Source organism: Melanostigma gelatinosum, assembly GCF_949748355.1.
Source record: "Melanostigma gelatinosum genome assembly, chromosome: 6".
In the NCBI taxonomy this organism is placed as follows: Eukaryota; Metazoa; Chordata; class Actinopteri; order Perciformes; family Zoarcidae; genus Melanostigma; species Melanostigma gelatinosum.
Window position 1 is genome coordinate 24,650,213 of NC_136639.1, and position 26,191 is coordinate 24,676,403.

The 26,191-nt window shown below is 40.7% G+C and overlaps 2 protein-coding genes across 3 annotated transcripts; both read right to left on the reverse strand.

Annotated features, from left to right (window-relative positions):
* Positions 1-7,111: 7,111 nt before the first annotated feature.
* On the reverse strand, positions 7,112-14,966 carry LOC306778860 (leukocyte surface antigen CD53; the record flags this gene model as incomplete). The annotated part of the gene is made up of 8 exons (XM_079270578.1): positions 14,898-14,966; positions 14,246-14,342; positions 11,522-11,710; positions 9,010-9,084; positions 8,621-8,731; positions 8,400-8,507; positions 8,092-8,175; positions 7,112-7,180 (listed from the first exon to the last, which is right to left on the reverse strand). Exons 2-8 carry the CDS (start codon positions 14,306-14,308, stop codon positions 7,112-7,114), a joined length of 699 nt encoding a protein of 232 aa, XP_079126704.1. The 5' UTR covers positions 14,309-14,342; positions 14,898-14,966.
* Positions 14,967-18,979: 4,013 nt separating this feature from the next.
* Positions 18,980-25,784, reverse strand: lman2lb (lectin, mannose-binding 2-like b). 2 transcript variants are annotated; one of them, XM_079269444.1, is made up of 9 exons: positions 25,572-25,784; positions 24,925-25,043; positions 24,315-24,432; positions 23,376-23,458; positions 23,248-23,268; positions 22,881-23,042; positions 22,560-22,674; positions 21,873-21,992; positions 18,980-20,597 (listed from the first exon to the last, which is right to left on the reverse strand). In XM_079269444.1, the coding sequence occupies exons 1-9, from the start codon at positions 25,774-25,776 to the stop codon at positions 20,455-20,457; spliced, it is 1,086 nt and encodes a 361-aa protein (XP_079125570.1). In that variant the 5' UTR covers positions 25,777-25,784; the 3' UTR covers positions 18,980-20,454. The 2 variants fall into 2 exon arrangements, with proteins under 2 accessions (XP_079125570.1, XP_079125571.1); XM_079269445.1 differs by lacking the exon at positions 23,248-23,268 and having other exon boundaries at positions 18,982-20,597.
* Between the last annotated feature and the right edge of the window lie 407 nt (positions 25,785-26,191).

The window sequence follows — 26,191 nt, forward strand, 5'->3', positions numbered from 1 at the left end:
ATATATATATATATATATATATATATATATATATATATATAGATAGATAGATAGATAGATAGATAGATAGATAGATGTAAACTGTATTCATCCCCAGGGAGAAATTAGTTTGTAGCAGCAGCAATTTACAGAGTAAAATATAACATATGGAATGCACAATATCTACAGTACAATAAAATAACAGAGCAGATATTGAATTGAAGGAATAGATTCATAAAAAATAAGCTAGACTAGAATAGAAATGCACAGTATATACCATGAATATAGTGGTATTAATTAAATAAAATTAGCAACTAGTAAACTGAACTAAACAACCTGGGCAGTAGAGCCAGGATCACCAACAACAAGCAACAGTCGTGTAGCGTTGTAGTCATGTGAAGGACGACGATCTGGCCCGAGGTGTTTTATTATAAAGTCTAATGGAAGTGGGCAGGAATGTTTTTCTGAAGAGCAGAGCAACCAAACAGTTCCAGTCAGCAGCAGCAGCTAAGACAAAGGTAAGACTTCACCACCACGAGACCCAGCTTAACCTTCCTACAACAATATATATATACAGTATATATATATATATATATACTGTATATAGGTGATGTTCCTCCATAAGGAACATCCCCTGTTTCAACAGCCAATCAGCTCGTAGCGAAGTCAGCTGGTCAAGTCAGTTATGAACTGTCAGCTGGTCAAAGTGGCAGAGTTTTGGAAGTAGGGAAGAGAGGATCCCGGTAAAAGAAAATGTTTTTCTTGTTTTTCCTAAAATGTAATTGGTGAATTGATCCGCTGCATTCTTGATCCAATTCCTACAATGAAAAACCTTCGTTGATAAATATCTCTTTTGTTCGGACAACATCAGTCCTAACAGGTTGATTGCTTGCTTCCAATAATGGTTTATTTGTGAAAACGTGACTGAAAGAGGTGTCAGACTGCAAAATAAACCAGTAATTGTTCAGAGCTATAGAGTATGGTTTCTTTTGTTTTTCCTGGGGTTTTCCTGACAGGCTATCAATTGTAATCCATTTCAACACACACCCGAATAAAACAAGATACAGTTGACTTGGTGACGATGATGCCGAAAAGGAAAGCCATGATTTGTGTGGCCACTTTCAATCCAAATCAGGATCATTCACATAAAAATACAGTAAAAAGAAACTGCTTCCCCCAGTGCAGCTTCTGAAAGACTCCCGCCAGCAGTCTGGAACTCCCATCAGCCTTGTTGTAGGAAGGTTAAGCTGGGTCTCGTGGTGGTGAAGTCTTACCTTAGTCTTAGCTGCTGCTGCTGACTGGAACTGTTTGGTTGCTCTGTCCACCTCTGCCTGTCCAATAGCAATGGTGTGCTCCTTCTGGTCCAGATTCTTGTCCATACCACGGACCTCCTGATCACATTACAAACGAGAAGCCTCGGCTGAATGAGACGGACTGATGGCTGTGCTTATAGTAGTTTATGTTAGTTGTGTCCCATACATGTGTCTTTCTGAAAGCTTCTCTGGTTTCCTAATGAAGGGACATTGAGTTATTTTTCATTTTAACATGAGATTGTTTAAAAAAAAAGAAAAAAACATCATGAAATAACCCCCTCACTTTTCAGCCAATCACGTACCCCCTGCATCTCTTAGCTCGTTACTACTAGGAAAAAAACTAACAACTAACGAGCATGTGCATAGAAGCTAAATGTTACCCTGCCAACCCAACAAGACAGCATGCAAAGATTTGGGGCGTTTAAGACTGCACGCTTAATGTATTTTTAATGTGCGTAGGAGTGATACATATTCATTCTTTGCACTGTTTCCTTTACATGTTTTTGCCCTTTTTGAACGATAGTTTTCAATTATGTATTCTTATTAGCTCGAATGCAATCTGATTTTAGTTTAGTGCACTTGTAGTGAAGCAGCAATAGAACAACATGATGTCCCCTCTCTTAAGCATTGAAAAAGTATCTGTATTGATAAGCTGCTATTGATAGAATCCTTCTTAAACATCCTGTTTTCATAAAGTGGTTGACAGTGTCTCAAACAGCATAGCTCACCTGCTGCAGGTGTTCACGCATGGGTTGGTAGGCTGTCGTGATTTCCTTGGCTGCTATGATCTTAATCTTCATCTTGTCTTTGTTGTTCTCTAGCTGCCGTATGTGCTGACATTAGACAATGAAGGATAAAGGTTATAGTATGCGATCAATGATGTGATAGGATTATAGAAGATATGAGACAACTTGGAATGTAAATAAATACATCCAGCATCAGCAGTCTCTGTCCATGGTGAGCGCTCATGTTCCCAGAGACATGAGTTGTACTCAGCAGTTTTAGTGGAAAGTCCATTTTTACAAAAATAGGTGACAGTCGGTTGTTAACAGATCGAGGGTTGCCAAACTGGAGAAAAAAAAAGATTTACTTTAACTTAAAGCTGGAGTGCGGAACATTTCTCTCCGCCCTCAGGCAGTGAGGGTAATTACCATATGGCAGAGACCAACGGCGACAATGTAGCAGCCATCTGGAGCAGATAGAAAAAGAAACTCAGCGGAAGAATTGAAGACAAAATGTTTGCTAGGGAAAACGGCCAAGAGATGCGGCAATCTCACCTGCAGGCCTACGTCTTTCGGTGCGACACCGTAAACTCCAGTCTACTGTGAAATACAGAGAGCTCTCCCTGGCGGCGATACGCTTAATCAGCCTTGTGTGGACTCATTTGGACTCATTTGGCAAGGGTTATGAATATATAACGAACGTTCATCTATGAGTTAAAGTCCTCCAGCTTTAAGCCCCATTGACTTTTAAATGCACTGCCATTTAAACTGGCATCCAGTGCATCAGTACCATTTATAAGTACACTGGTAACTGGTAAATAACACTGGCACTACGATGAACATACATGAACTGAATTGAGCATGTCACGCACATTTGCAGCAACTCTTGCCTCAAAGGGAGTGTGTGTGGCAAAAATCAAAACTAATCAACATTGTTTTATATTAATGATGGACCAAAAGACCGTGTGTCAAGTATGTCACTTGTCAAATGTGTTTTCAGCAACATGTCCTCAGATGCACTCTTACCTGCTTGCTTGCGTCTTCATTGTAGTAATTTGTTGGTTCGAAGTTCATCGCTTTCAATGACTTCTGCAGCTCCTTCCGCTTAGCTTCCCGAACAGTCACAGCAAATGTTAGGCGGTTGTGCTCGTTGATCAGGACGTGCCTCTTATGTTCACTTTTTTTCTGAATGACAGGAAAATAACAAACAGAACAGTTTCCCATTTTTAAAACTCTTCTTTGCTAGTGGAGATAAGTGCAGTTTAGGTAGACAACAAAGCAAGCTGTACCTCCAGAGGAAGTCCAGGCGTGGACGATGGCCTTTGTCTTGTAGTAGGTTTGTCATAGCTGTCCCAGACCTGCTTTGCTCCACTTTCCTCTGCCTCAGCCTGTTTCTCTGGAAATGTAAATGTAGCTCTATTGAATATTAATGCTATTTAGTGTTTTCATAAAACATATTGCTACAATTTGCTATTAGCTATAACTATTAGCTAGACTTAACGTTTGTGTCCCTCGTCTCAACATGTATTTTATGTCGGACATTATTTTACTTGATGGTAGTTTTAAGATGGGATGACAGAGGGTAGTTTTATACTTAATGTTAGTGCAGACATATCTTCTGCAATGACTGACCTCATGGAAGATTAGCAAAGATTAGGCTAACATGTCACTATTGTCCTATTTTGATAACATGAACCTATAAGTTTGGTTAGCTAGTGACTTTATCTGTAATATAGCTAGCTACAGTAACATTAGTGACAAAGAGGGGCTTGTTTCTGATGTTTTGTGATAGGTTAGGTTAACTAGCAAGGTTAGCCAAGTCAACGCTAACCTAGCTTGCTCAAATACTTATTTTAACTTATTAATTATTAATTGTATTTCACAGTGGAAGCTTCCAAAGAATAATAGCGAAGAAAAAAGCTGGTGGTTCGTTTTTTATCTGTGCTGACTAACTTAGTTAACTAACTTTTTAAATACCTGAGGTTTTGATTTGACGCAGAGTTGGAGTCCTTGAATCGTTCATCTTTGTAATGTCAGAGGAATTACAATGCATTATATACCGTAGGTATGTTGTGTCAGATCATTTAGCTAACCAATACCTTCAGGCCTACTTAAATGATTTTATTCAATTTTATTCAAACGTGCTCAATGTTTTGGTCGCTAACGTTATGTTTTCAAGACTGTTCCCTGCCCTCCTTGGTTACTGTTGCTATGCCTGTCATGCTTTCCATTCAGGCATTTAATGATAACCTAAAACTGTGGCCCATTTACCATCACAACTCTTTTTGAAACAATGGGTCCTTGACTTCAGACAGAGTTAGACAAAAGCAAGCATCCCATTTCTAGCTGGTGACCATCAATTTAGCAGCTGAAATTTGAATTTTACTTGCTAATTACATCAGCTGTAGCTAGCTAGCTAATTATGCTCTCGCTAGGTCATGCATTAGCCTTAGTTAGTTGAGCAGGCTGAGCTTTAAAAAGAGACATACTATGCTAATTTCCAGGTTCATACTTGTATATTGGGGTGACACTAGAACATGTTTACATGTTTTAATGTTAACAAAATCGTTATTTATCTTATTTTGTCTGTCTGAATATACCTGTGTTCCAGTGGCGGGCTGTACATTTTATACCTGGGCCTTCTGTGCTGTTCTACTGAGCTACGGTTATTCGTTTCTATTGGTGTAATAATACACGTATTGGTATTAAACCGTTCGGTACGAGGCTTACTAACCGAACAATATGCTTGAATAATACTAGTGCATTTGGAAAATGTAGAAGCTTAATTTGTGGGAAATATGTTTTCGGTGGACTGCACTCACGTAACAGGCAACGGGATGTGTGACCTTTTGAACCCGGAACAATAACAAAAAACAGCTGAGGCCCGGCGTGTGTTCGGGGAGGCTAGCGGGGAAACAACAGCGTTAGCTGTTCCCTACTGATTCAAACAGAGAATCAAATGTCCGAAATAACACGCGATGACGGAATGCTTCGTCATTAACGGACATGTCAGAATCAATGTAATTAACACAATGACAAGAACCAGTCACATACAATGTCAAGCATGACAAATCAATCCAGCAACACTGCAGCGCTAGAGCAGGAGCCATTCATATTATTCACTTACCGAATAATGTTCACTTAAAGAGTCAAAGAGTTGAATCCCAGTACATCGTTTCAGTTCCAGTAAGAAGTCCAGTAATATGGTACCTTTAATGTTCCAGCTAACTCATTTTAATGTTCAAGTTATGTTCAAGGTTAATTTACGTTGCTGATGTGCACCACAAAATGCAGTTGTAGTCCCTGATTTTAGTTTAGTGCACTTGTAGTGAAGCAGCAATAGAACAACATGATGTCCCCTCTCTTAAGCATTGAAAAAGTATCTGTATTGATAAGCTTCTATTGATAGAATCCTTCTAAAATTAGCAACTAGTAAACTAAACTAAACAACCTGGACAGTAGAGCCAGGATCACCAACAACAAGCAACAGCCGTGTAGCGTTGTAGTCATGTGAAGGACGACGATCTGGCCCGAGGTGTTTTATTATGAAGTCTAATGGCAGTGGGCAGGAATTTACCAGTCCCAAGGTGAACAAAAACAGTTGTGTATTTTATTGTATTTCCATCAGGAGGAATATAAACAGCAGCAACAAGGAAACTGGTGAATGTTTTGGGCAGATAATATGGTGGGTATCTTAACCTTAAAAACCGTGACGACATTTGAGCATCTAGCATTACCGTTGCAAACCTATTAAGCCCATTGGTGTAAAATATATATAGATATAATATGCACTTGATGACATCATAGCCTTAAAGTTACATGATAACTAAAATCTTGTTTAGCAAACACCTCATTTTCATTATTTTGAAAAAGGTATTGCGTTTTAACTGTTCACCTCTATGTAAATATACAACACTTCATAAGCCTGTTTATCATCCATGCACTAAAAGGCTTGGTGACACTGGGTTTTCCAATATGTTTCACTCTGAACCAGATACAGAACATGTGCCAGCAGCTCATTGACTATTGCTGTTCTATTAGAAATTGTGAAAATCTAATAACTAATGTTTCCATCAGACAAAACAAAAAAGCCCTACAACAACAGCAGTGGCCAGAACAAATGCTAGTTAAGCTACCTCACACACTACCATATAACTGATTAATAACTGGTTTATCATATGAATTCTTAAAACAGCCATGTTACACACAATATCAAGGATTATAGTTGTAGTTTCCTTGCATAGTATCAGGAATGGGGCATTATTTTTCTAAGAATCAGAATCAACCGAAACAAAGCTAATCATTTAAAAGGGAAGCAATTTTAAATTTGAAAAACAATCAAGTGGAGTTGCAAGCGCATATTTTAGGTTGATGTGATTTAGAGTGTTCGGAATTTCTTACAGGTAATATAAAAAAGAGAAGCGGTTCTCTGCAACTACAAATTCAGCTCTGCCAAATAATAAATAACACCTTCTTACATTAAGGTGACCTGTCACCCAAGCTTCAACTTAGAGACCAAAGACTGAACACACACAAAAACATCGGACAAATGGAAATAACTGTGTTTTAATCAGCATGCGCGCTGGAGTATTTACATGTTTAGTTTACATGCACATAATCAAAAATAGGAAAATATTGAAAACTCAAAAGTGAATGAGGTAAAATAATAATGAAAGATTTTTGGGGGGGGTTCAATACCCATGTCGGATTTGGATTTGTCTAAGTCGAGTTCAAAATGTTTTGAAGTCCAACAAATTTGGAAGGGCATGTGTCCAAAATAGTGCATATCATCTAGTCTAGCACTTTGTGGGTTAGGACAGGTCTTATTTATAATGTTATATGTCTACAAATGAAATGTCTCCAATTCTGTTTATCAAATCACATTCAAAGCTCTGTCACCTCAAAGGAAATTGTCAATAGTGATAATAAGCTGTCGTCCTCAGCTTGTCCCTGGTCAAAGAATTACCGCTTGTTCTCCTGTTGGCTGGAAATGGCTTCTTTTTCTTCCTATTGGGTACTTGACACAGATTAATAAACAGCTGATACAGGGAAAATCAACCTGTCGACAGAGAGAAAGTCAGTTTTATTGGCCCTGGTTCACTGGTAACCCAGTCCTTGTCGACTGAAGTGGCAAAAGAGAGGGACGGTGATGGACAGACAAATCAACTGAAAAGAAAGACAACAAGAACAAAATAAAGTTAAACATCTATGAAATAATGATTTTGAAAGACACAAAACTAAAAGCTTCGATGAGCCCTCTGTACACTTCCTGCCGAGATCAAATAGAAGACGGACCCAGTTAGAAACTAGCTGATGTGCATAGTGGAGCATTTAGCAGCTAAAGAGACATATTTCCCTCAGGAGTTGCTGGAGACCAAAACAGCCTATTAGGGAGATTGTCTGTAAATATATATAATAATTACTTAGCCTGTGGAAGGGTGCAGTATTCCTAAGAAAAGCAATCTGAAATTCATTAAGACTGAAAATGCCTGATTGTGCATCTCAAATGTAACAATGTAACACATTGTCAGGAATTATGTTTTTTTTTTAGACATTTCCCCTCACAATTTAGCTTTATTTTATTTGTCTTATATATTAGGGACACAGGTAACATGTTTTATACTGAACACAAATATCATCCAATTCATCTTATTTACATATATTATGTATTTTGTAGATATAGATCATTTTGCCAAGTCCGTCGCTATCTCCCTGTCAGCTTGATCTGGGCCGTTGGATACATTTACCATACATGTCAGAATTCATTGGTGACTTTGTGAAGTTGAGTTTATATAATCTCAGAGAATATGCAAGTTATTTTCTCCTGACTTTGTGAGTTTTTGTTGGAGATTCACCACTTTAAATTTAGAGAATAGACACGTTTTCTTCTCATGAATTTACAACTTAAATTCGTTTTTTTCTCTGAGCATTACCCCCCTCCCCAGGCAGGGTCATTTTTTTGTTTTTGTTTTCCATACAATGGCCCTAACACACCCTTGGCGTTCATCATAACAACTGAGCCAAGGGGTTGAACTATCCCTTTGAGCCTCACAATGAGGAAAATAAGATGTACGTACCTGTAGGATAAACATCGTGACAACGCCTGCGCCTGTGCTACGATAGTTTCTGGAAAACCAGTCCTTCAGTTTCACGAGACAACCCTGAAAGACAAACTCTCTACGGTGATCCTTTATTAATACAGAGTGAATTCGCTGCGCATATGTGCACGTTTACAGCAAAGCAACTGTTTAGAGTTACAGTAAAAAATAAATAGACTAGAGTCATGAAGAGAACAGAATAATGAACAGGAAGGAGGGTCGAGTACAAAAGTCACAGACACGTGGAGGACAATTATTAAACAGAATGTTATTAATTCTCTTAATACCTCTTGCCAGTTTGTGTGAATTAGGGTGCTACAGGGGTCCTCCCTACAACAGGAGATTGGGATGTTACCCTTCCAGTCTGCCACACCATGAACTCCACAGCACCTAAACTGTACCAAAAAAAACACCCTACTTCAGTGGAATGAGCGGGGAAAAGTGAATGACTTATTACTAGCGATGGGGTTCATTTTAAGTTGATGAAGCAGAGTAGCCGATCATTTACCAGGTGCTGGACAGCATCGAAGTCATCTTTAATGGTCGTGTTGCTTTCTGAACCGGACTGTCTGTAGATCTCCAGGCTTCTCATCAGGTCTCTCTCAAAGTATGTGTCAATCTGCACGACAGACAAGGCAAGATACACTATCTGCAATATACTGCTGCCCGATGGACAGTAAAGACAACGGCCTCTAGTTTCATGGCAGCATGTGCTGGCGGAGAGACCAGCGGTGGTTGTCCCTCTACCAGTCCATGTTCATTTGGAGAGTTTCACTTTGCAAAATTCTGACTACCAAGCTGTTTGAGGTGAAAATATTCCCAATAGTGACATATCAATCAAATCAACCTACAGTATAAATCAGCTTCGACAAATGGATTGTGCATAAAGTCTCCTACCTCTCTGCTGTAGACCAGGAACACACAGCCCATGGCTAACTCCACCAGCATCAGGATGAACAACAGGACGAAGAACTGGAGTCGGTGAAAATCAGATTCAAATATGAGTGAGTTTGCAGTAAGCCGAAAAATGCTGGATCGGGTATCGGTGAGTTTGTGAGTATATGCGCCGATCCTTTATCACCTTATCATATCATGCATCAGCTCATTTATGCTACACAGGAGAAGCAACAACAACAACACGTGTCACCTGCTACGATAGACTGTATACAAGAAGTGGACATATTCGTCGTGACGTCACCCATTGGTTTGTGGACTGCCACTTTGAAGCCTCGAGTTCGGCGTTTTGTCAGTTGCCATCTTGTTTTATTGGAACCAGAAGTGACCCAAGAAGTTGGAGCTAAGTACAACCGAACGCTGAACGAGACCAAAATGTTACAATGCATCTTCATGAACTGAAAACACACTGTGAAAGGGTTAAAATTGTAAAACGAAAACACAGACAACTCCCAGACCGGACAACCCCATGGTAGCCCCGCCCTAAAGCCTACATACACTATCTCAGTGATTCTTAACCATAGGGCCAACCAGAGCGCCACCTAGAGGGCCGCGAAAAACTTTCAGTTTTGCACCTGTGGGCCGCGAGGGCCGCGGGACCGCATAGGTTATCAATTGAAGACACCAGAGATATCACTGTTATCCATGAGACGCTCAGTTACAATATAGCTTCCCACCACCTGGTGGCGGTAATGCGTCAGTCAGTTGTTTAACAAGCTACACTAAGCAGAAGAAGACACTCAGCTAGCCGCTAGCCTGTAGCAAAAGTTATGGATAAGTTTTTAAAAAGAAAAAATGAAGATGACAGTGGTGCCATACCCCCCAAAAGTCTAAATGTGTGTGCAAGTACAACCCTGACTTTCTTAAGTCCGGCTTTGTGAACGGAGGCAACGAGGCAGAGCCGAGGGCTCAGTGTGTGGAATGTGGGCTAATGCTATCAAACGAAGCACTGAAGCCTTCAAAAATAAAGAGACACGTAGCGACGAAACATCCAACGCTCGTGGGAAAGTCTGTTGGGCTTCTTGTTGTGTATGCAGGTTTACATACACATGATAATAAATGTCTTTGTGATCATCACATTTTATCATCTCATTTATTTAACAAGGGTTTTGCCTGTTCAACACCGGCATCCTCGATCCCCTCCCCTTCCGTTCCTACGGCTTGTTTGCGCAAATACGTCACAAAACATGTCCGTGTCTGGTATCCCAGCATGCCCAAAATCCTCATCTTTGCAAAGAAATCATCGATTTTCTTTCATTTCTTATGGTTTCTCCACAAAAGGAGCCCACACACACTGTCCAAAGTCGCCATAACCGCTGCAAGTCGTATCTTGCAGCATTTCGACGGAAAAAGACACATTACAGACCCGACAACGTGCTAGCGGATGTTACCATGGAGCTACTGGCTTCAGAAAACGCTAGTACTTATAGTACAAACCTTATCCTCCTTTAACCATTAGCTGTCAACCAACATTTGCGTAACTGAGCTATTCTCATTCTCGTTCGTGCGCTCGGTCGCAGCCATTAAGCACAGCAAGTCCGCTACTCACACACCATGTCTTCGACCATATATACATAGTTTTTGCAATTTGCAAAGGCTAATAATAAAAGGAAAATAATATAATATCAAAATATAAAGGGAGAAACACCTTTAGTGTGTCAGAACATCATTTGGGTACCATGTGGCCATTTGGGTCTCCAAATGTCCTTTTAGAGCTCCGCCTGGATCTCTTCATGAAGACACACTGTAGAATGGTCATACTTTGTCCAATCTTCTTCAAATGTGAGGCAGTTGTTCACTGATAGTGTAGTTACAGCCCTATACTGTCCTTTACCTGTACAGATACAGCCACCGGCAGTTATTTATACTGAAAGATACTTTTTTATTTTATGCAGACAAAAATCTTAAATTTTTACTGACTCCAAAGGCCCACTGCTCTGTTTCTGTATGACCTACAGGTTGTCTGACACTTTTGATGCATATAGTCAGAGTGGGCCCCGGGACACTTTGTACTTGAAAAGTTGGGCCCCGAGGTCAAAAAGGTTAAGAACCCCTGCACTATCTTATGGTCTATTTGACTCTAAATGGACCATCATTTACGAAATGAACATCATGCTGTATTGAAGAAGACTTGTTATTTTCTCATAGACTTCTATACAATCAGACTTCTTTTTGCAACCAGAAGTGTCGCCCCCTGATGGACATTAGAGAGAGTGCATGTTTTAAGACACTTAGTTTACAGTATACATTTTTTTATTGGATCGGTACTAGGTATCAGCAAAGGTTCAGGAATTGGGACGGCAAAAATGCTATCAGAAAATCTCTGGTTTGAATGATCTGTGCTTCAGTTTGCCATGTATGTGCATATAGGCCAATGTTTTTAGAATGATCAAACTAACATGAACAGCATAAACTAAACAGCCACCTTTACTATTTAATCCTGTCTCGTACTCACATTAATGAGCATGCAGCGGTTCTCCTTCAAGCCTCCGAACACTCCCAGGTAACACACGCAGGTAACGATGGTGCCGGTGACCACCAGGGTGTTGGCGGGGAAGATGGGCCAGAAGGTGGTGACGAGGGAGGCGAACCTGGAGTGAATCACCTGGAACTCTCCTAAGGCCACCACAAAGGCGCCGCACAGCTCCAACACGCACAGGAGAGACACCTCACGTTAATATTCTGCATTATGAAATGTGGTTCGACTGCACAGCATGCAGCCAGCATAACAATGAAATGTTCACACCTCCAGATTAAATCATTTTATTCCCACGAGACAACTTCTTTGAGACATTTTCGATTGGAAAATCACTCAACCAATGTCACACATTAAGTCAGGATCAAAATATAGGCAAAATATGCTTGTGTCCAACAATTCTTTGCATAGAAAACCTCTGGAATATCGATCCATTTTCATTGGTGGAAAGTACTTCAGTACACATTTGAGGCACTTTGTACTAATGTCTTTTCATTTTATGCTACTTTATACTTCTACACTTAATTTCAGAGGGAAATGTTGCACCCGTTACTCCTTTACATTATTTTACAGCTGTAGGTACTAAATATCTTTCACAAAAGATTCTAAATAAAAACATAAGCCTCTAAAATACATCATCAATATTAAACCTGTGGTTCAAAACCTTTATGGCTTTAGATCCCTAAAAATAATTCTTAGTTAGCAGTTCCCCCAAATGTACGGCTCACATGTTTTTCATGAATAACTGTTTAAGGAGTACTAAGAAGTACAACAAAACATTATTTTCTTCCTGTTGGGAACCACTAAACTATTTTTTGTTTATTTAGTTATTTATGCATTTGGATGGAGAACGGACCCCTACGTGTGATTCAGATCGGCACCTCGAAAATACGCTCGTTTGTGTTTGAAGAAGAACTCAACGAGCTAGAAATGGTTCGATTTATGCCCTCGAAAAGGCAAACCCATCTCTCTCATGATTTTTGTACCTTTTTTTGTGTAAAATACCTGAACTATAAAAACCATGAATACACATTAAAAAACAACCAATTCAATGAATCACTTATTTTTCTTTGATTTCTTTTTTTGTTGCCATATACAGATATGCAAAGATTGCTGGGAAATATGTACATTGTCAACTATCGAGCCCCTATTTGCTCATGTGACGACACAATACACGGCAGCATAAAGTAGGCACAAATTCTGTCAAGACCGACAAGCCGCGCACGTCTGCAAGCCGAGCGAGCGGTCATAACTGCTTATAGTTAGGTTTATGGTTAGCGCTGGCTCAGGTTTATAATTAGGGCTGGCTCAGGTTTATAATTAGGGCTGGCTCAGGTTTATGGTTAGCGCTGGCTCAGGTTTATAATTAGGGCTGGCTCAGGTTTATAATTAGGGCTGGCTCAGGTTTATATTTAGGGCTGACTCAGGTTTATAGTTAGGGCTGGCTCAGGTTTATAGTTAGGGCTGGCTCAGGTTTATAGTTAGGGCTGGCTCCGGTTTATAGTTAGGGCTGGCTCAGGTTTATAATTAGGGCTGGCTCAGGTTTATGGTTAGCGCTGGCTCAGGTTTATAGTTAGGGCTGGCTCAGGTTTATAGTTAGGGCTGACTCAGGTTTATAATTAGGGCTGGCTCAGGTTTATGGTTAGCGCTGGCTCAGGTTTATAGTTAGGGCTGGCTCAGGTTTATAGTTAGGGCTGGCTCAGGTTTATAATTAGGGCTGGCTCAGGTTTATGATTAGGGCTGGCTCAGGTTTATAATTAGGGCTGGCTCAGGTTTATAATTAGGGCTGGCTCAGGTTTATAATTAGGGCTGGCTCAGGTTTATAGTTAGGGCTGGCTCAGGTTTATAATTAGGGCTGGCTCAGGTTTATAGTTAGGGCTGGCTCAGGTTTATAGTTAGGGCTGGCTCAGGTTTATAATTAGGGCTGGCTCAGGTTTATAATTAGGGCTGGCTCAGGTTTATAGTTAGGGCTGGCTCAGGTTTATAGTTAGGGCTGGCTCAGGTTTATAATTAGGGCTGGCTCAGGTTTATAATTAGGGCTGGCTCAGGTTTATAGTTAGGGCTGGCTCAGGTTTATAGTTAGGGCTGGCTCAGGTTTATAGTTAGGGCTGGCTCAGGTTTATAGTTAGGGCTGGCTCAGGTTTATAGTTAGGGCTGGCTCAGGTTTATAGTTAGGGCTGGCTCAGCTTTATAGTTAGGGCTGGCTCAGGTTTATAGTTAGGGCTGGCTCAGCTTTATAGTTAGGGCTGGCTCAGGTTTATGGTTAGGGCTGGCTCAGGTTTATGGTTAGGGCTGGCTCAGGTTTATGGTTAGGGCTGGCTCAGGTTTGCCTTAGCCCAGCCCAGATAAGCTGCTATAGACCTAGACTGTGGGGTACCATTAATACTTTTATTATTTTATATCCACTGTTGCCATAATGTTTTCCATCATGATATGAATCATTTATATTTTATGAATTGGACTCCATTCTGTACACATGACATCTATTGCACTTCTGCGCATCCTGGGAGAGGGATCCCTCCTTTGTTGCTCTCCCAGGAGGTTTTTTTCTATTCCGACGCGAGGGTCCTGAGACAGAGGATGTTGTATGTTGTACAGATTGTAAAGACCTCTGAGGCAAATTTGTGATTTATACTATACAAATAAATTGAATTGATCTGGGACCCTTTGCAACTACCTTACACCACTGTTTAAACCACCTACCCAGCACAGGAAGTTGAGACTTATCACCATAGTTTTCAAGTAGTTCACACACGAGCGGTTCATCCTTCCCGACAGTCTTCCTCACAAAAAATCAAATCTGTAAGAGTCCACAAATTGGTCGCTTAAAACTAGTTACAGTAACATACAGAATTACATATTTTAGAGCAAATGCTATCCTGCAATACTCGTCAAGGAAAACAAGTGATGTTGCTGCTCCTCGCGGTGGCAGAGTGTTTACAGGACATCACTGTTTGATATGGCAACACTGAGCCATCGGGCACAATGGACACCAGTGACCTATTCAGGCTCCAGTTAATCATTGTGACCTGCTCTTATCTCCACATTAACCATTTGTTGCAAGTTTGTACCTAAACATCTGCAAACGAGTTTCATTAGGGCGGGTTAGCACAACCACCAGTGACATACATTTATTATAGGCTGTCAATGTATACTTTAATATTTTCTCGACATCACTACTTGTATAACAATAGGGATATTGTATATACCTTTATTACTGAATTTATTGAGTTTTTGTTGTGTTGTTCTTCACAAATCAAGCAATTTTTTTAACAAAAATGTACAGAGTTATTGTGTAGTTAGTGGGATTGACTCATCCGTCATAACAAAAAAGATTCATTACCTGAGTTCTTACCTTGAACTACACTGTATCCAGCAGTATTTCCAGTGGGAGATGCAGTGAGCGGTATGTTGGTGTTCCCGGTGTCATGTGACGACAGACAGGTATGAGGAGGAAGACACATAGGTTGGAGGAGAGACGACGGAGGCTTCTGTCTACGCACTAGCTTTTAGAAATATGTAGATGATCGACTCTAAAGAGGAGGAGCCTCCGCGGTCAGGTCTGTGTCAGGAAAAACATTTTTAATCAATGATTTTATTGTTCGGCACAAACTGGACATTTTGTTTTTAACTGAAACTTCGTTAAATCAAGATAACAGTGCAGCTGTTCTTATTGAATCAACACCTCCCAACTTCAGTTTCATGAGCGAAACAAGAGCGCATAAGAAAGGAGGTGGAGTTGCTATTTTATTTAATGATTCTCTTCAATGCAAGCAGATGTCCTTTGGTCATTTTAGTTCTTTTGAATATGTGGCTCTGAATTCCACTCAAGCTTTATTCCTAAACATTTACAGACCGCCTAAATACTGTGCAACCTTCTTTGATGAGTTTACTGAACTGCTGTCTGTAATCTATATTGATTTTGACTGTGTTGTTATTGTTGGTGATTTTAATATCCATGTTGATAATCCCCAGGACAGAGAGTCTATAGAATTATGTGGTGTCCTTGATAACTATGATCTGACTCAGCATGTGACAGGACCCACCCACAACAAGGGGCACACTCTGGACCTAACCATCACCAAAGGTGTAAACATTTCCAAGGTTGCTGTGACTGATGTTGCACTCTCTGATCATTTCTGTGTTTTCTTTGAGAGTGCAATCTCCTTGCACACAAATGTCCAAACCAAGGTTGTGACAAAGCGTTACATCTCTGAAAACACCAGTGAACTATTTATTCAGAAGTTCTCCTCCACACCAGCCCTCTCTTGCCTCTCAGTCAATGAGCTTGTAGATGGCTTCAATTTTAAAGTTAAAAATATTATTGATGCCATTGCACCCACTAAAGTGAAGGTTGTCTCGGGTAAACAAAGATCTCCTTGGAGAAATGCTACGCTGGTCAAAATAGAGAAACGAGAGTGTCGGAAAGCTGAGCGCAGGTGGCGAAAAACTAATCTCCAGGTTCACTGTGACATCTATAAATAGAGACTTCGCAAATATAATTTGGAACTTAGAAATGCAAGGCAGTCATTCTTCTCTGACATCATAACCAAAAACAAGAACAACACACGCGCCTTATTTGCTACCGTCGACAGGCTAACAAACCCTCCAGTGTCGGTAGCTGCTGAGCTCCAATCCACCTGGGCATGCAATCAATTTGCCTCCTTTTTTACTGACAAAATTCAGAAAATTAGACAAGCAGTCAGTGCCTCCACATCAACCACAGGATATGTGTTGTCCCGATCTCTGAATAACATCCATTCAAATATCATGACACAATTTCACTCAATCGACCGTAGAAGCCTAGAAGACATTATACAACATCTGAAGTCATCCTCCTGCTGCTTGGATATTCTACCAACACACTTTTTCAAAAATATTTCAAACTGCATGACCACTGATCTTTTACAAATTGTAAACACATCCCTTCTCTCAGGTGTCTTCCCACAAGCCCTAAAAACTGCAGTTATTAAACCGCTCCTAAAGAAGGTTAGTTTAGACTCCGCAACGATGAAAAATTATAGGCCAATATCAAACCTCCCATTTTTGAGTAAAATAATTGAAAAAGCGGTTTTCCAACAGCTGACCGACTTCTTGACCGTAAATAACTGCTTTGATGTTTTCCAGTCAGGCTTTCGACAGCACCACAGCACTGAAACTGCTCTTGTTAAGGTTTTCAACGACATCCACTTAAACATAGACAATGGCAGAAGTTCAGTCTTAGTCTTACTAGATCTCAGTGCTGCATTCGACACGGTCGACCATGCCATACTCCTAGAAAGACTAAAAATCTGGGTGGGACTCTCTGGCACAGCACTTAACTGGTTTGAATCCTACTTGAAGGGCCGAGAATACTTTGTGTCTGTGGCTCATTACACATCGGAGCTGACTAAAATGACATGTGGTGTTCCCCAAGGTTCAATACTGGGGCCTCTTCTGTTCAACATCTACATGCTTCCACTAGCTCAGATTATGAAAAACAACAAAGTGTGTTATCATAATTATGCAGACGATACACAAATCTACATAACTATGTCACCAGGGGACTATAATCCCATACAAGGGATGGGTAACTGCATTGAACAAATCAACAACTGGATGTGCCAGAATTTTCTTCAATTAAACAAAGATAAAACAGAAGTAATTGTTTTCGGTACCAAGGACGAACAATTGAAAATCACCGCTCAGCTTCAGTCACTGATGTTAAAACCCACAAACCAAGCCAGAAATCTAGGTGTAGTTATGGATTCAGACCTCAACCTGAACAGCCATATCAAGACAATTACAAAATCAGCCTACTATCACCTGAAGAATATATCAAGGATTAGAGGACTTATGTCTCAACAGGATTTGGAAAAACTTGTCCACGCATTTATCTTCAGCAGACTGGACTACTGTAACGGTGTGTTTACAGGTCTCTGTAAAAAGTCCGTCAGAAAGCTGCAGCTGATTCAGAACGCTGCAGCTCGAGTCCTCACTAAGACCAGGAGGGTGGACCACATCACTCCAGTTCTGAGGTCTTTGCACTGGCTTCCTGTCCAACAAAGAATTGACTTTAAAATCCTGCTGTTGGTTTACAAAGCACTGAATGGTTTAGGGCCAAAATACATCTCTGATCTGCTGCTACCTTATGAACCATCCCGACCCCTCAGGTCGTCTGGGACCGGTCTACTTTCTGTTCCCAGAGTCAGAACTAAACATGGAGAAGCAGCGTTCAGTTTTTCTGCTCCACATATCTGGAACAAAGTCCCAGAAAGCTGCAGGTCTGCTGAGACCCTCAGCTCATTTAAATCAAGATTGAAGACTTTTCTGTTTGCTGCTGCCTTTAATTGAACCACATTCAATTCATATATTAATCAATTTCCTGCATTTCTGCATTTTACTACTGCATTTTATTTCTTGTACTGTTTTTTAATGTTTTAATGAATGTTCTTAATTGTTTTTAAATCTCCTTTTCTTTTGCCTTATGTTTTGATGCTTTTAATGGTTTTATGTGAAGCACTTTGAATTACCTTGTTGTTGAAATGTGCGATACAAATAAACTTGCCTTGCCTTCACCACGGCGGAGTGATTCTTAGTCCAGCGCTGTAGACACGCCCCCTCTGTGAGCGTCACACAGACACACACACCTGGGGCAGGTGCTGTAGACACGCCCCCTCTGTGAGAGTCACACACACACACACACACCTGGTTCAGGTGCTGACAGAAGCATCAGAGTGAAGCTAGACAGGCCCAATAATATTCCAGTCACCACAGAAAGGTCGACCCTCTCCCCACACAATGGAGATATTCTCATCTTTTTGAAAATAATGTCACAGTAATGTAACATTATTGTGTATTTGAATGACCTGACAGGAAGTAAACAGACCCAAGTTGTTGCCGAGCAGTTCAGTTCAGTGTAAACAGTGGAAGCTAGCTCACTGGCTGTTTCTTTCTTTCAGTATTGATCAAAGGACGAGGATATCAACATACCTCATGTTGCACTTAAACTTAACAGAATTCTTGAATGTATTATTTTTATTTATTTATTTCATTTTGTTTCAAATTGGACATCTTCAATATTTTTGTTTTCATGTAAGACTATAGCCCAAAGTTCTTTGCTTTAAGTGCTCTTGAGGTTCTTTAATTAATAAATGGAAAGCAAAGTTATGTTTGTCTCCTCCCCTTTTCTTTGTTGATCCGAAAAATTATCCGAACCGTGACTCCTGAACCGTGATCCGAACCGAACCGTGAGGTTTGTGATCCGTGACACCCCTAATCACAACATAAGCTCTTCACTCCTACTTTTTCACAAAAGGGGTTTTGATCAGAACATTTTAATTGACTTAGTTTTTAAATAATGAAGTGACATGGTGAAATGATCGATTACAACAAGGAGCTTGACATACAGTAAAGAGACAATTACAGGAAAAGAGAAACACCAGTAAACCTTTCAGGAGGACCACAGCGTCTCGACTCTAACCATGTCCATAAAATAAGATCTGCAACAATAAGACAGAAAATCTCCCCAGTGGTTAACACTCATACAAATATTTCACTACAGCAGAGCTCTGATTGTGTTGGACTTTACTGAAAGTAAAAGTGGAGTGCTCTTTTGGGGCAATGGCCTACCCACTAATGACATTAGTTAATCAAATAATTGATGAGTTTTTGTTAAAAAAAAGAAAGAAGAAATCTCACATCAGAGGCCCGTCATCAGAAAACACACCGCTAGAGGCTCCGGGCTACATTAGCTATCGGCTGCATCCAAGTTGCATTGTGGGTAATGTTGGCATATTGAACCAATATGTGACCTAGATGTTATGAGGTGGGGCCTGTCGGCACAGAGCAGCCTCCTCTCCGTTGATTCTGCACAGACGGAGGGCTCTAACACTCAGTGCCAGCTTGACTGCACAATGCTTATGGCTATTAGACAACAGTGCATGCTAGCGCTAAAGGCTAAGGTCACATGACCACAGATGAATTCATTAATGAAATAACAAGATGTTTTCTATCAACAGGTCTGGTTAAAATTCAGTGGCACAGAAAAAGTTGGGATTTTGTTAACATAACAAAAAAACTACTGCTAAGAGGCAACAACTTCTCCCAACTGAGAGCTGAGAGCTACTCCAGGAAGTAAATAAACCAAACAACTCGTGATGCCAAACAGGAAATAAAAGAGGAGCTTGAGTCTGCAGAACTGGAACGCAGTAGCTTGTCTTTATTGGTTACAGCATAGAGCACCGCGTTTCTTTAGCCATGCATTACAAACCGGCTGACAGGAATCCATCTTAGCTGATGGAAATGTTTACTTTGCTTATAAGGTGCTCTTAAATACAGCGCAACTTTTTTTCCAGTACAGCAAGAAGTCTTCGATGATCCACAGGTTGATTGGTTTTCACAGCTTCACAGAGAAATAAAGCTGCACAATGGCAGCACCGAGTGGCAGTGAGAGATAACCACACGTTATGCAGCAGTACCACAACATCCATGACGTGACGTCAGTAAACTACACACAGCATCTGGGATCTTTTTGAATCGACTCAGAGGCTTTTAGTCGGTCTCTTCCTGTTGGTGAATATTTGATATCTACAGTGTCTCAGTTAGTGCAGACCCACTGTGCTTTCAGTTGATAAGCACATTTGAACATAAGAAATCACATTAAATCAGGTTTAGCTCATCTACCTTCCATTAAACAAACACACACACACACACACACACACGAACGTTTCACATCTGGCTCACCTATTCATCTCGGCTGATTATGTTGTTGTGGCTCTGGCCTTCAGACCCATAAGGTTGTTTGTTCGATTGTATGGTTCAGTAACGCCACAGCAGTCTTTGCATTGCTTTGACGTATGTTGATTCGGAAACAACACATTATAAAAAAAAAATAAAAAAAATCATCTTCGCGCGATCGGGTCGCACTCTCGTCAATAGAAACGTTTGCGTTTGTTTTCCTTCCAGCGACCGTAAACGCTCAGCCCCACCACGGCCAGCACACCCAGGCCCAGGACGGAGAAGAGGAGGGTGAAGAAGAACTGCACTCCGCTCATCTCTTCCTCCTGGACTTCCACTGCAAAGCAAGAGGAGGGGTCGTTAGCAGACACATTGGAGGTCCCCGGCAGTGTTTACGTTACGCAACAAACGCTTCATGAAGAGGGATGTATTTTACACCAAGGCTCAGACAATAACATTTGGTTGCGTTATTCCGTGGGCATCATTGCTGAGAAAGAAACTGCATATCTTGAGTGTCCGACTGAAGAAAGGGCTAACTTCCTGTGGAAACACTGTTACCTGATTTGAGACCGATGAAGAAGTGTTTTTGAATCCAAATTTACACATGACTTTAGATGACCACAATGCAACCAGTCCTCGGCTTTGTTGGGTTCTCATCCTCTGTGGGTTATTTAACGTATGTAATGACTGCAGTGCAGTGTTATTTCGGGTGTTCCCGACAACTGATTTCCCTGAAATTTACATTTCTAATCTATAAGGTTAAATAGTGTATAGGAACGAAGTAGAAATACTTCGTTACTGTACTTAAGTCATTTTTTTGGATATCTGTACTTTACTATTCATATTTCTGTTGACTTTTACTTTTACTTCACTACATTTTGCAAAGAAAAGTGATACTTTGACTCCGATACATTTCCCCTGAAACCTTCGTTACTCGCTACAAAATCAAATCTATCTTCAGAAACAAAATGAATGATGAGAGCAGCGTCGGGGACTGTGGTGGAACACAGACTGCACGCAAGCAGGTTTGTGAATCAGTGGTCCGAGCAGCAAGTTAAATCATTGGTTAGTCACGTTAATGCGCAAACAAGTGCTCTCAAAGCCGCGGTGCTGTGATGCCCAGTGATGCCCAGGATGCTACATGCTATAGCTAGCGAGCGACAACATGAGTAGAATTCCACACAGGACGGGTGGGATGAGGAGAGGTGGACGGGTCAAACTAACACTGTGTTTCCTCCAGGAGGCCGCAGTTTGTGCCGTGTGTGAAACGAGAAGCCAATGTTGATTTATTTGTGACGTGACTTCCGTACTTAAGCAACGCCACTTCCGTAGATATTTTAACGCAAACCACGATCTTTTCCGAAACCTAACTAAGTAGTTTCATCGCCTAAACCTTAGTTGTTTCCTGTGAAGATGGAAGTTTATTTTAAAATCAAATCTGATAATTATTTTTTTGAGCAGCAGCAGGAAGCTGCGAAGTTTACTAATATCAAACACAATCTTGGTGAGAATTATGAGTGACGGTAACATTCAATTGCAACAGTGTTGAATCCTAAAGTAAGTCAAGACTGTGAGAAAGAACTGATGACCTGAGGGAACATCAGGAATCTACCTTGGAACTGCTCCATGTTGTCAACTCTGGGGATGGCGACCTCCTCCTCTTCCTCCTCCTCCTTGGGAGTCCTCTCTACGGTCAGCTGGTACAGCTTCATGGAGATGAGGTCATGGTTATCTAGAGCAAGGAGTAGAAGTGGGGATTAAAACTGGAAGAAAGAATTCAGTGTTTCTTCAGTTATTTTAACACCAATGGCAAATGTTAAATTGACTTGTATAGCTTTCCAGTGTTCTGGTTTAACACTACATGTCATTCACCCATTAATACATAATACACCTCAGGCACAGCCTACAGGAGCAATTTTGGGGTTCAGTGTCTTGCCCATCGACACAGACTGGAGGAGCCGGGGATCGAACCGCCGATCTCATGATTGAAAGTCTTGCATCGTATCTGCCAACTCCATAGAACTGTTGCGGCTGTTTTTAAAATTTACAAAACCTGCCTGACGATGAAGCAACTGAAACGATTAAATGAGAGTCTATGGAGAAGAGCCGGATAGTTGTCGGACCCTGGTCAGAGCTGGCAGATGCTACGCTATGATTGGTCAGTCTGCGTTCGAGGGCGGGACATAGCAAAGGGTCTGTTTGTCAAAAGATATCAATGAAGTTGAGTATTTACCTTAACAGAATCAAAAAAAGAAGAGACTCCCTGGTGGTCAAGCAGATGATTCTTGAGATTCCATACCTGACAGGTCTCCGGTGGCCGAGGAGGCGCCGAAGAAGTATCCTGAAGGCAGCCGCAGTCCTGTGACGTCAGCGCAGTCTTTCCATTCCTGCTTGCCATCTACGTCCACCATGAGCTGAAGGAGGAAGGCTTGGGATGAGTCACTGATAACTTATTTTTTCCATACTTATTACTTCAATACATCATTATCATCCTGGGTTTTAAAACCTGCCTTGATGCCTTTTCATCGTATAAGACACTCAGTCATTTTTACCCTGTCAGACATGACTAACATGATGTAAATTAACTGCATCAATCCCACCTTAATGGAGGGTTTCATACCGTGAGTCTGTTTTTGGAGTATCTGACGAGGAGAAGCGTGTCGTAGACTGCGTTGCGCGTCATGGCCGCGCATCCTCCGAGCTCAGTGGTGCGCCCATCGTAATCGTGGTCGTAGGACAGAGTCCCGTTCCCCAGCATCACCGACACAAACGGGAACAGCCTCTGTGAGGAAGACGAGTGAGGTGAACACAACGCTGTGGCTGCAACACAGACACGTCCATCTTCTGAACCATAAAGTGCAACATTATGGTTATTTCTGTTTGTACCAGACAGTATGTGAATTAAAAACACATGCAGGTGAAGCGACAGCACGGGACGGCGAAGGTATGAAGGTAATGGAAGAACATTCCCTGCTCATGGGACAAACCTGAGTTCCAGACTGTGTCTTCTGCACATTCAAGAGGGTTGTAGAGAGAGAAATATGACACTTTTGATATAATTTCATACTAACAATAAGAGGCTCACTCGCGACTGAAGCTACCGACTGTCACTCACATCAAGGTTCTTATCAGCATTGGGGTACGTGTCCACAAATATTCCAAGTCCAGTGAACTGGTTCATGTTGCCAAACACAGGACCTGTGAAGACAGAGTGAGGGGCATCAGGGTGTTTCCTCACAAAGGGATGTGTATTGAGGGCATTAAACTGTTCGGTACAAGACATTCGGTTGAGTATGCGACATCCTTCCGGTATGCCCTGTCAAGCAAACAGCCGTTTATGTCCACTACTCGCCCATGCGGAACAGAAATTCTAGAAATGTTTTGGCAGTGCACCAGTTGGTTTAGCCCGGTTAATGAAGCTCAACGGACCGGTTTTTGTGACTTTGTAATTTGTGTGTTTTTACGCCGCTCAAACACATCTCTTTTGTTATTATTGTGACTTCTTTATAGTTGCGAATAAATATAATTCATGAAAGGTCATTTAAAAGCTGCTCTTTAGATTTACAGAACATTATTTTACAGAACAAACATTGCCAAAAGAATTCAGACAAAGACTGTGATATGTGTAAGTATAATAATTATTCAACGATAGAACGTTTTGTCTTCAAGCATTTTGGGCATTCTCTATAGAAATAATAATAGTCCACAGTTATGTAAAATTACAATTTGTTTCTTTCTTAACCCCTCTCTGGAGTCTTTGTGCAGGATATACAGAGAGGAAATGCATAAGTCATATCATCCGACTTTGCAGAAGCACATTCCCCACAATGTTTCTTTATTGTTTGTGTATGTTTTGTTTATCATTTAAAAACGTAACAGCTTTATTGAGTACAAACATGAGCCAGCTCCTAACACTAGGCTTTGTAAAATATGCTCATGGAGTACTGGGGTCTGTTGTGTTTTTCCCCCCACATCACATCAAATGATTTGTAGCACCGGTTCCTTGTCATTGTACGGGACGTGACAACTCCAGGGCGGTCCTGCTTCTACCGACCATTCTGCATGCGATCTTTGGTTAACCAGATAGCCATGCCGTCCCCATTCAAATTCTTCTTTCCCTGGCCGTGGATTTTAAAGTGCACCTGAAGCTCCCAATCCTGCACGGAGAGTGGCTGGAAAGCAACAGAATGAATGAAATGAAGACAAGCAGGTTATTTTGGTGCTATGTGTTATATGTAGTAAGTATTTGTGAACAGAATTGAGTAACAGACAGAACTTAAAACAGGTTGAACTAGTGTTATAGCGTCAGTAAATAAGGAGTCTATTATATTCATAAAATGCTTACAATATATCTAACTTTCATATCAAGGTCATGTTAAGTGGGCATGCTGATGTGTAATTTATGGCCAATTTTAAAATAAATGTGTGAACTGATATCTTTTACTGCTTTTAAAGTCTACAGTACAGTCACATTTAGTCATTTTCTTAACATCTAAGACCATTTTATTATTTGGCTTTACCAACTTAGTCATTACATTCACATTACTGAGAACAATTTATCAAAAACAAAAATACTTTGTGAAAGCACCAATGGTCAACCCTATAATGATGTTGCATTGGCGTTATTATGTAAAAACGAAAAAGATATTGTACAGTGGACTTACAATTCGACTCCACACTGCTCCCTGTCTGCTCTGCAGGTCTGGGGTCAGCCTCACGTAGTCAGGTGTCACCATGGCAGTGCCCATCAGATCCCACTGTGACGAACTAGAGAGACCCAACCCTGCAAAACAGTAGAGTACCTGTGAGATACAGCATTCACGGTAGTATCGATATACACTCTATGGGGATTCCAAGAGCAGCTAACGTTAGTCTGTCAATGGACAACGAAACACTAGAAACACAGAATTTCTGAATTAAATTGAATTGTACTTACTGGCAAAATACACATGAACTAAACTCAAACTGCAGACTTTTGTTTAAACATTGGGTTATTATGGTAAATTCGGCATATGATTGGTACTACACAACCATCGTTGTGGGCTAATAGTAGCTCTTATATCACGTATTCTGACATTAGCGCACGAGGGGCAAAGAAAGAGTTCGCCTTAGTTAAGCTAATTATTATCCTCTGCGGCTAAGCTAATGCCGCATTAGCTTAGGAGTGAAATGCTCATTTACGACAGGAACTGCTAACGTTAGTTTGTTAGCCAATATTAGCCAACGTTAGCTAACTCCGTTTAGCTCTGTCACACTTGTTAGCTAAACGTCTGCGTTAACGTAGCGCTACCCTAGTTGACAGCAAACTTACCTCGGTATGGCTTAACCAGAGAATATTCCCGCTTCAAAAAGTCTTCTATAAAGTCCTGTTCGTCTGCCAACGACTGGCTCGTCAAAATACAAACGGTAATAAACAAACATGTTGATTCACGGATGTTTTTCAGATGAAACATTGGACATAAAAACCACAAACTTCTGAATCCATCCAGATTTGTCTTGGTTACAGTAGCAACCATCTTTACACTCCCACTTCCAACCAAACCAGTTACGTGGTTTCACGCAAGCGAGCAGGAAACAACTATACTTCCGGTTATTACTTTCCAAATTAAAACCACTCTCACGAACGCGTTTCAATGCGTTTAAATAAAACAGAATAAACTATATTTTAAGACCACTCATGAAACAATTATCATATATTTTGCTGAAAAGTAGCAACACCACGTGTACGTATTTAGTCGGCTACATATCATCAGAGATAGAAAAATCAAGGTAAAAGTATTCACCTCTATCAGTATGTTATCAAAACTTGTATTATTGTTTCATTATAACTGATACCCAAACACAGAATCAGAAATTAATATGTATTTGGCTTTAAATCTAAAGCAGTGCATCATGTTTTAGGCTATGTAAAATATAAAAAATAAAAAAGCT

Excerpts from the sequence above, each read along its gene's own strand:
- lman2lb (XM_079269444.1), bottom strand. The coding sequence starts at position 25,776 with ATGGTTGCTACTGTAACCAAGACAAATCTGGATGGATTCAGAAGTTTG. Across the intron at positions 24,433-24,924 it reads GAGCAGTGTGGAGTCGAATT|CCACTCTCCGTGCAGGATTG; the intron begins GTAAGTCCACTG and ends GTTGCTTTCCAG. Across the intron at positions 23,043-23,247 it reads AGACACAGTCTGGAACTCAG|AGGCTGTTCCCGTTTGTGTC; the intron begins GTTTGTCCCATG and ends TCTTCCTCACAG.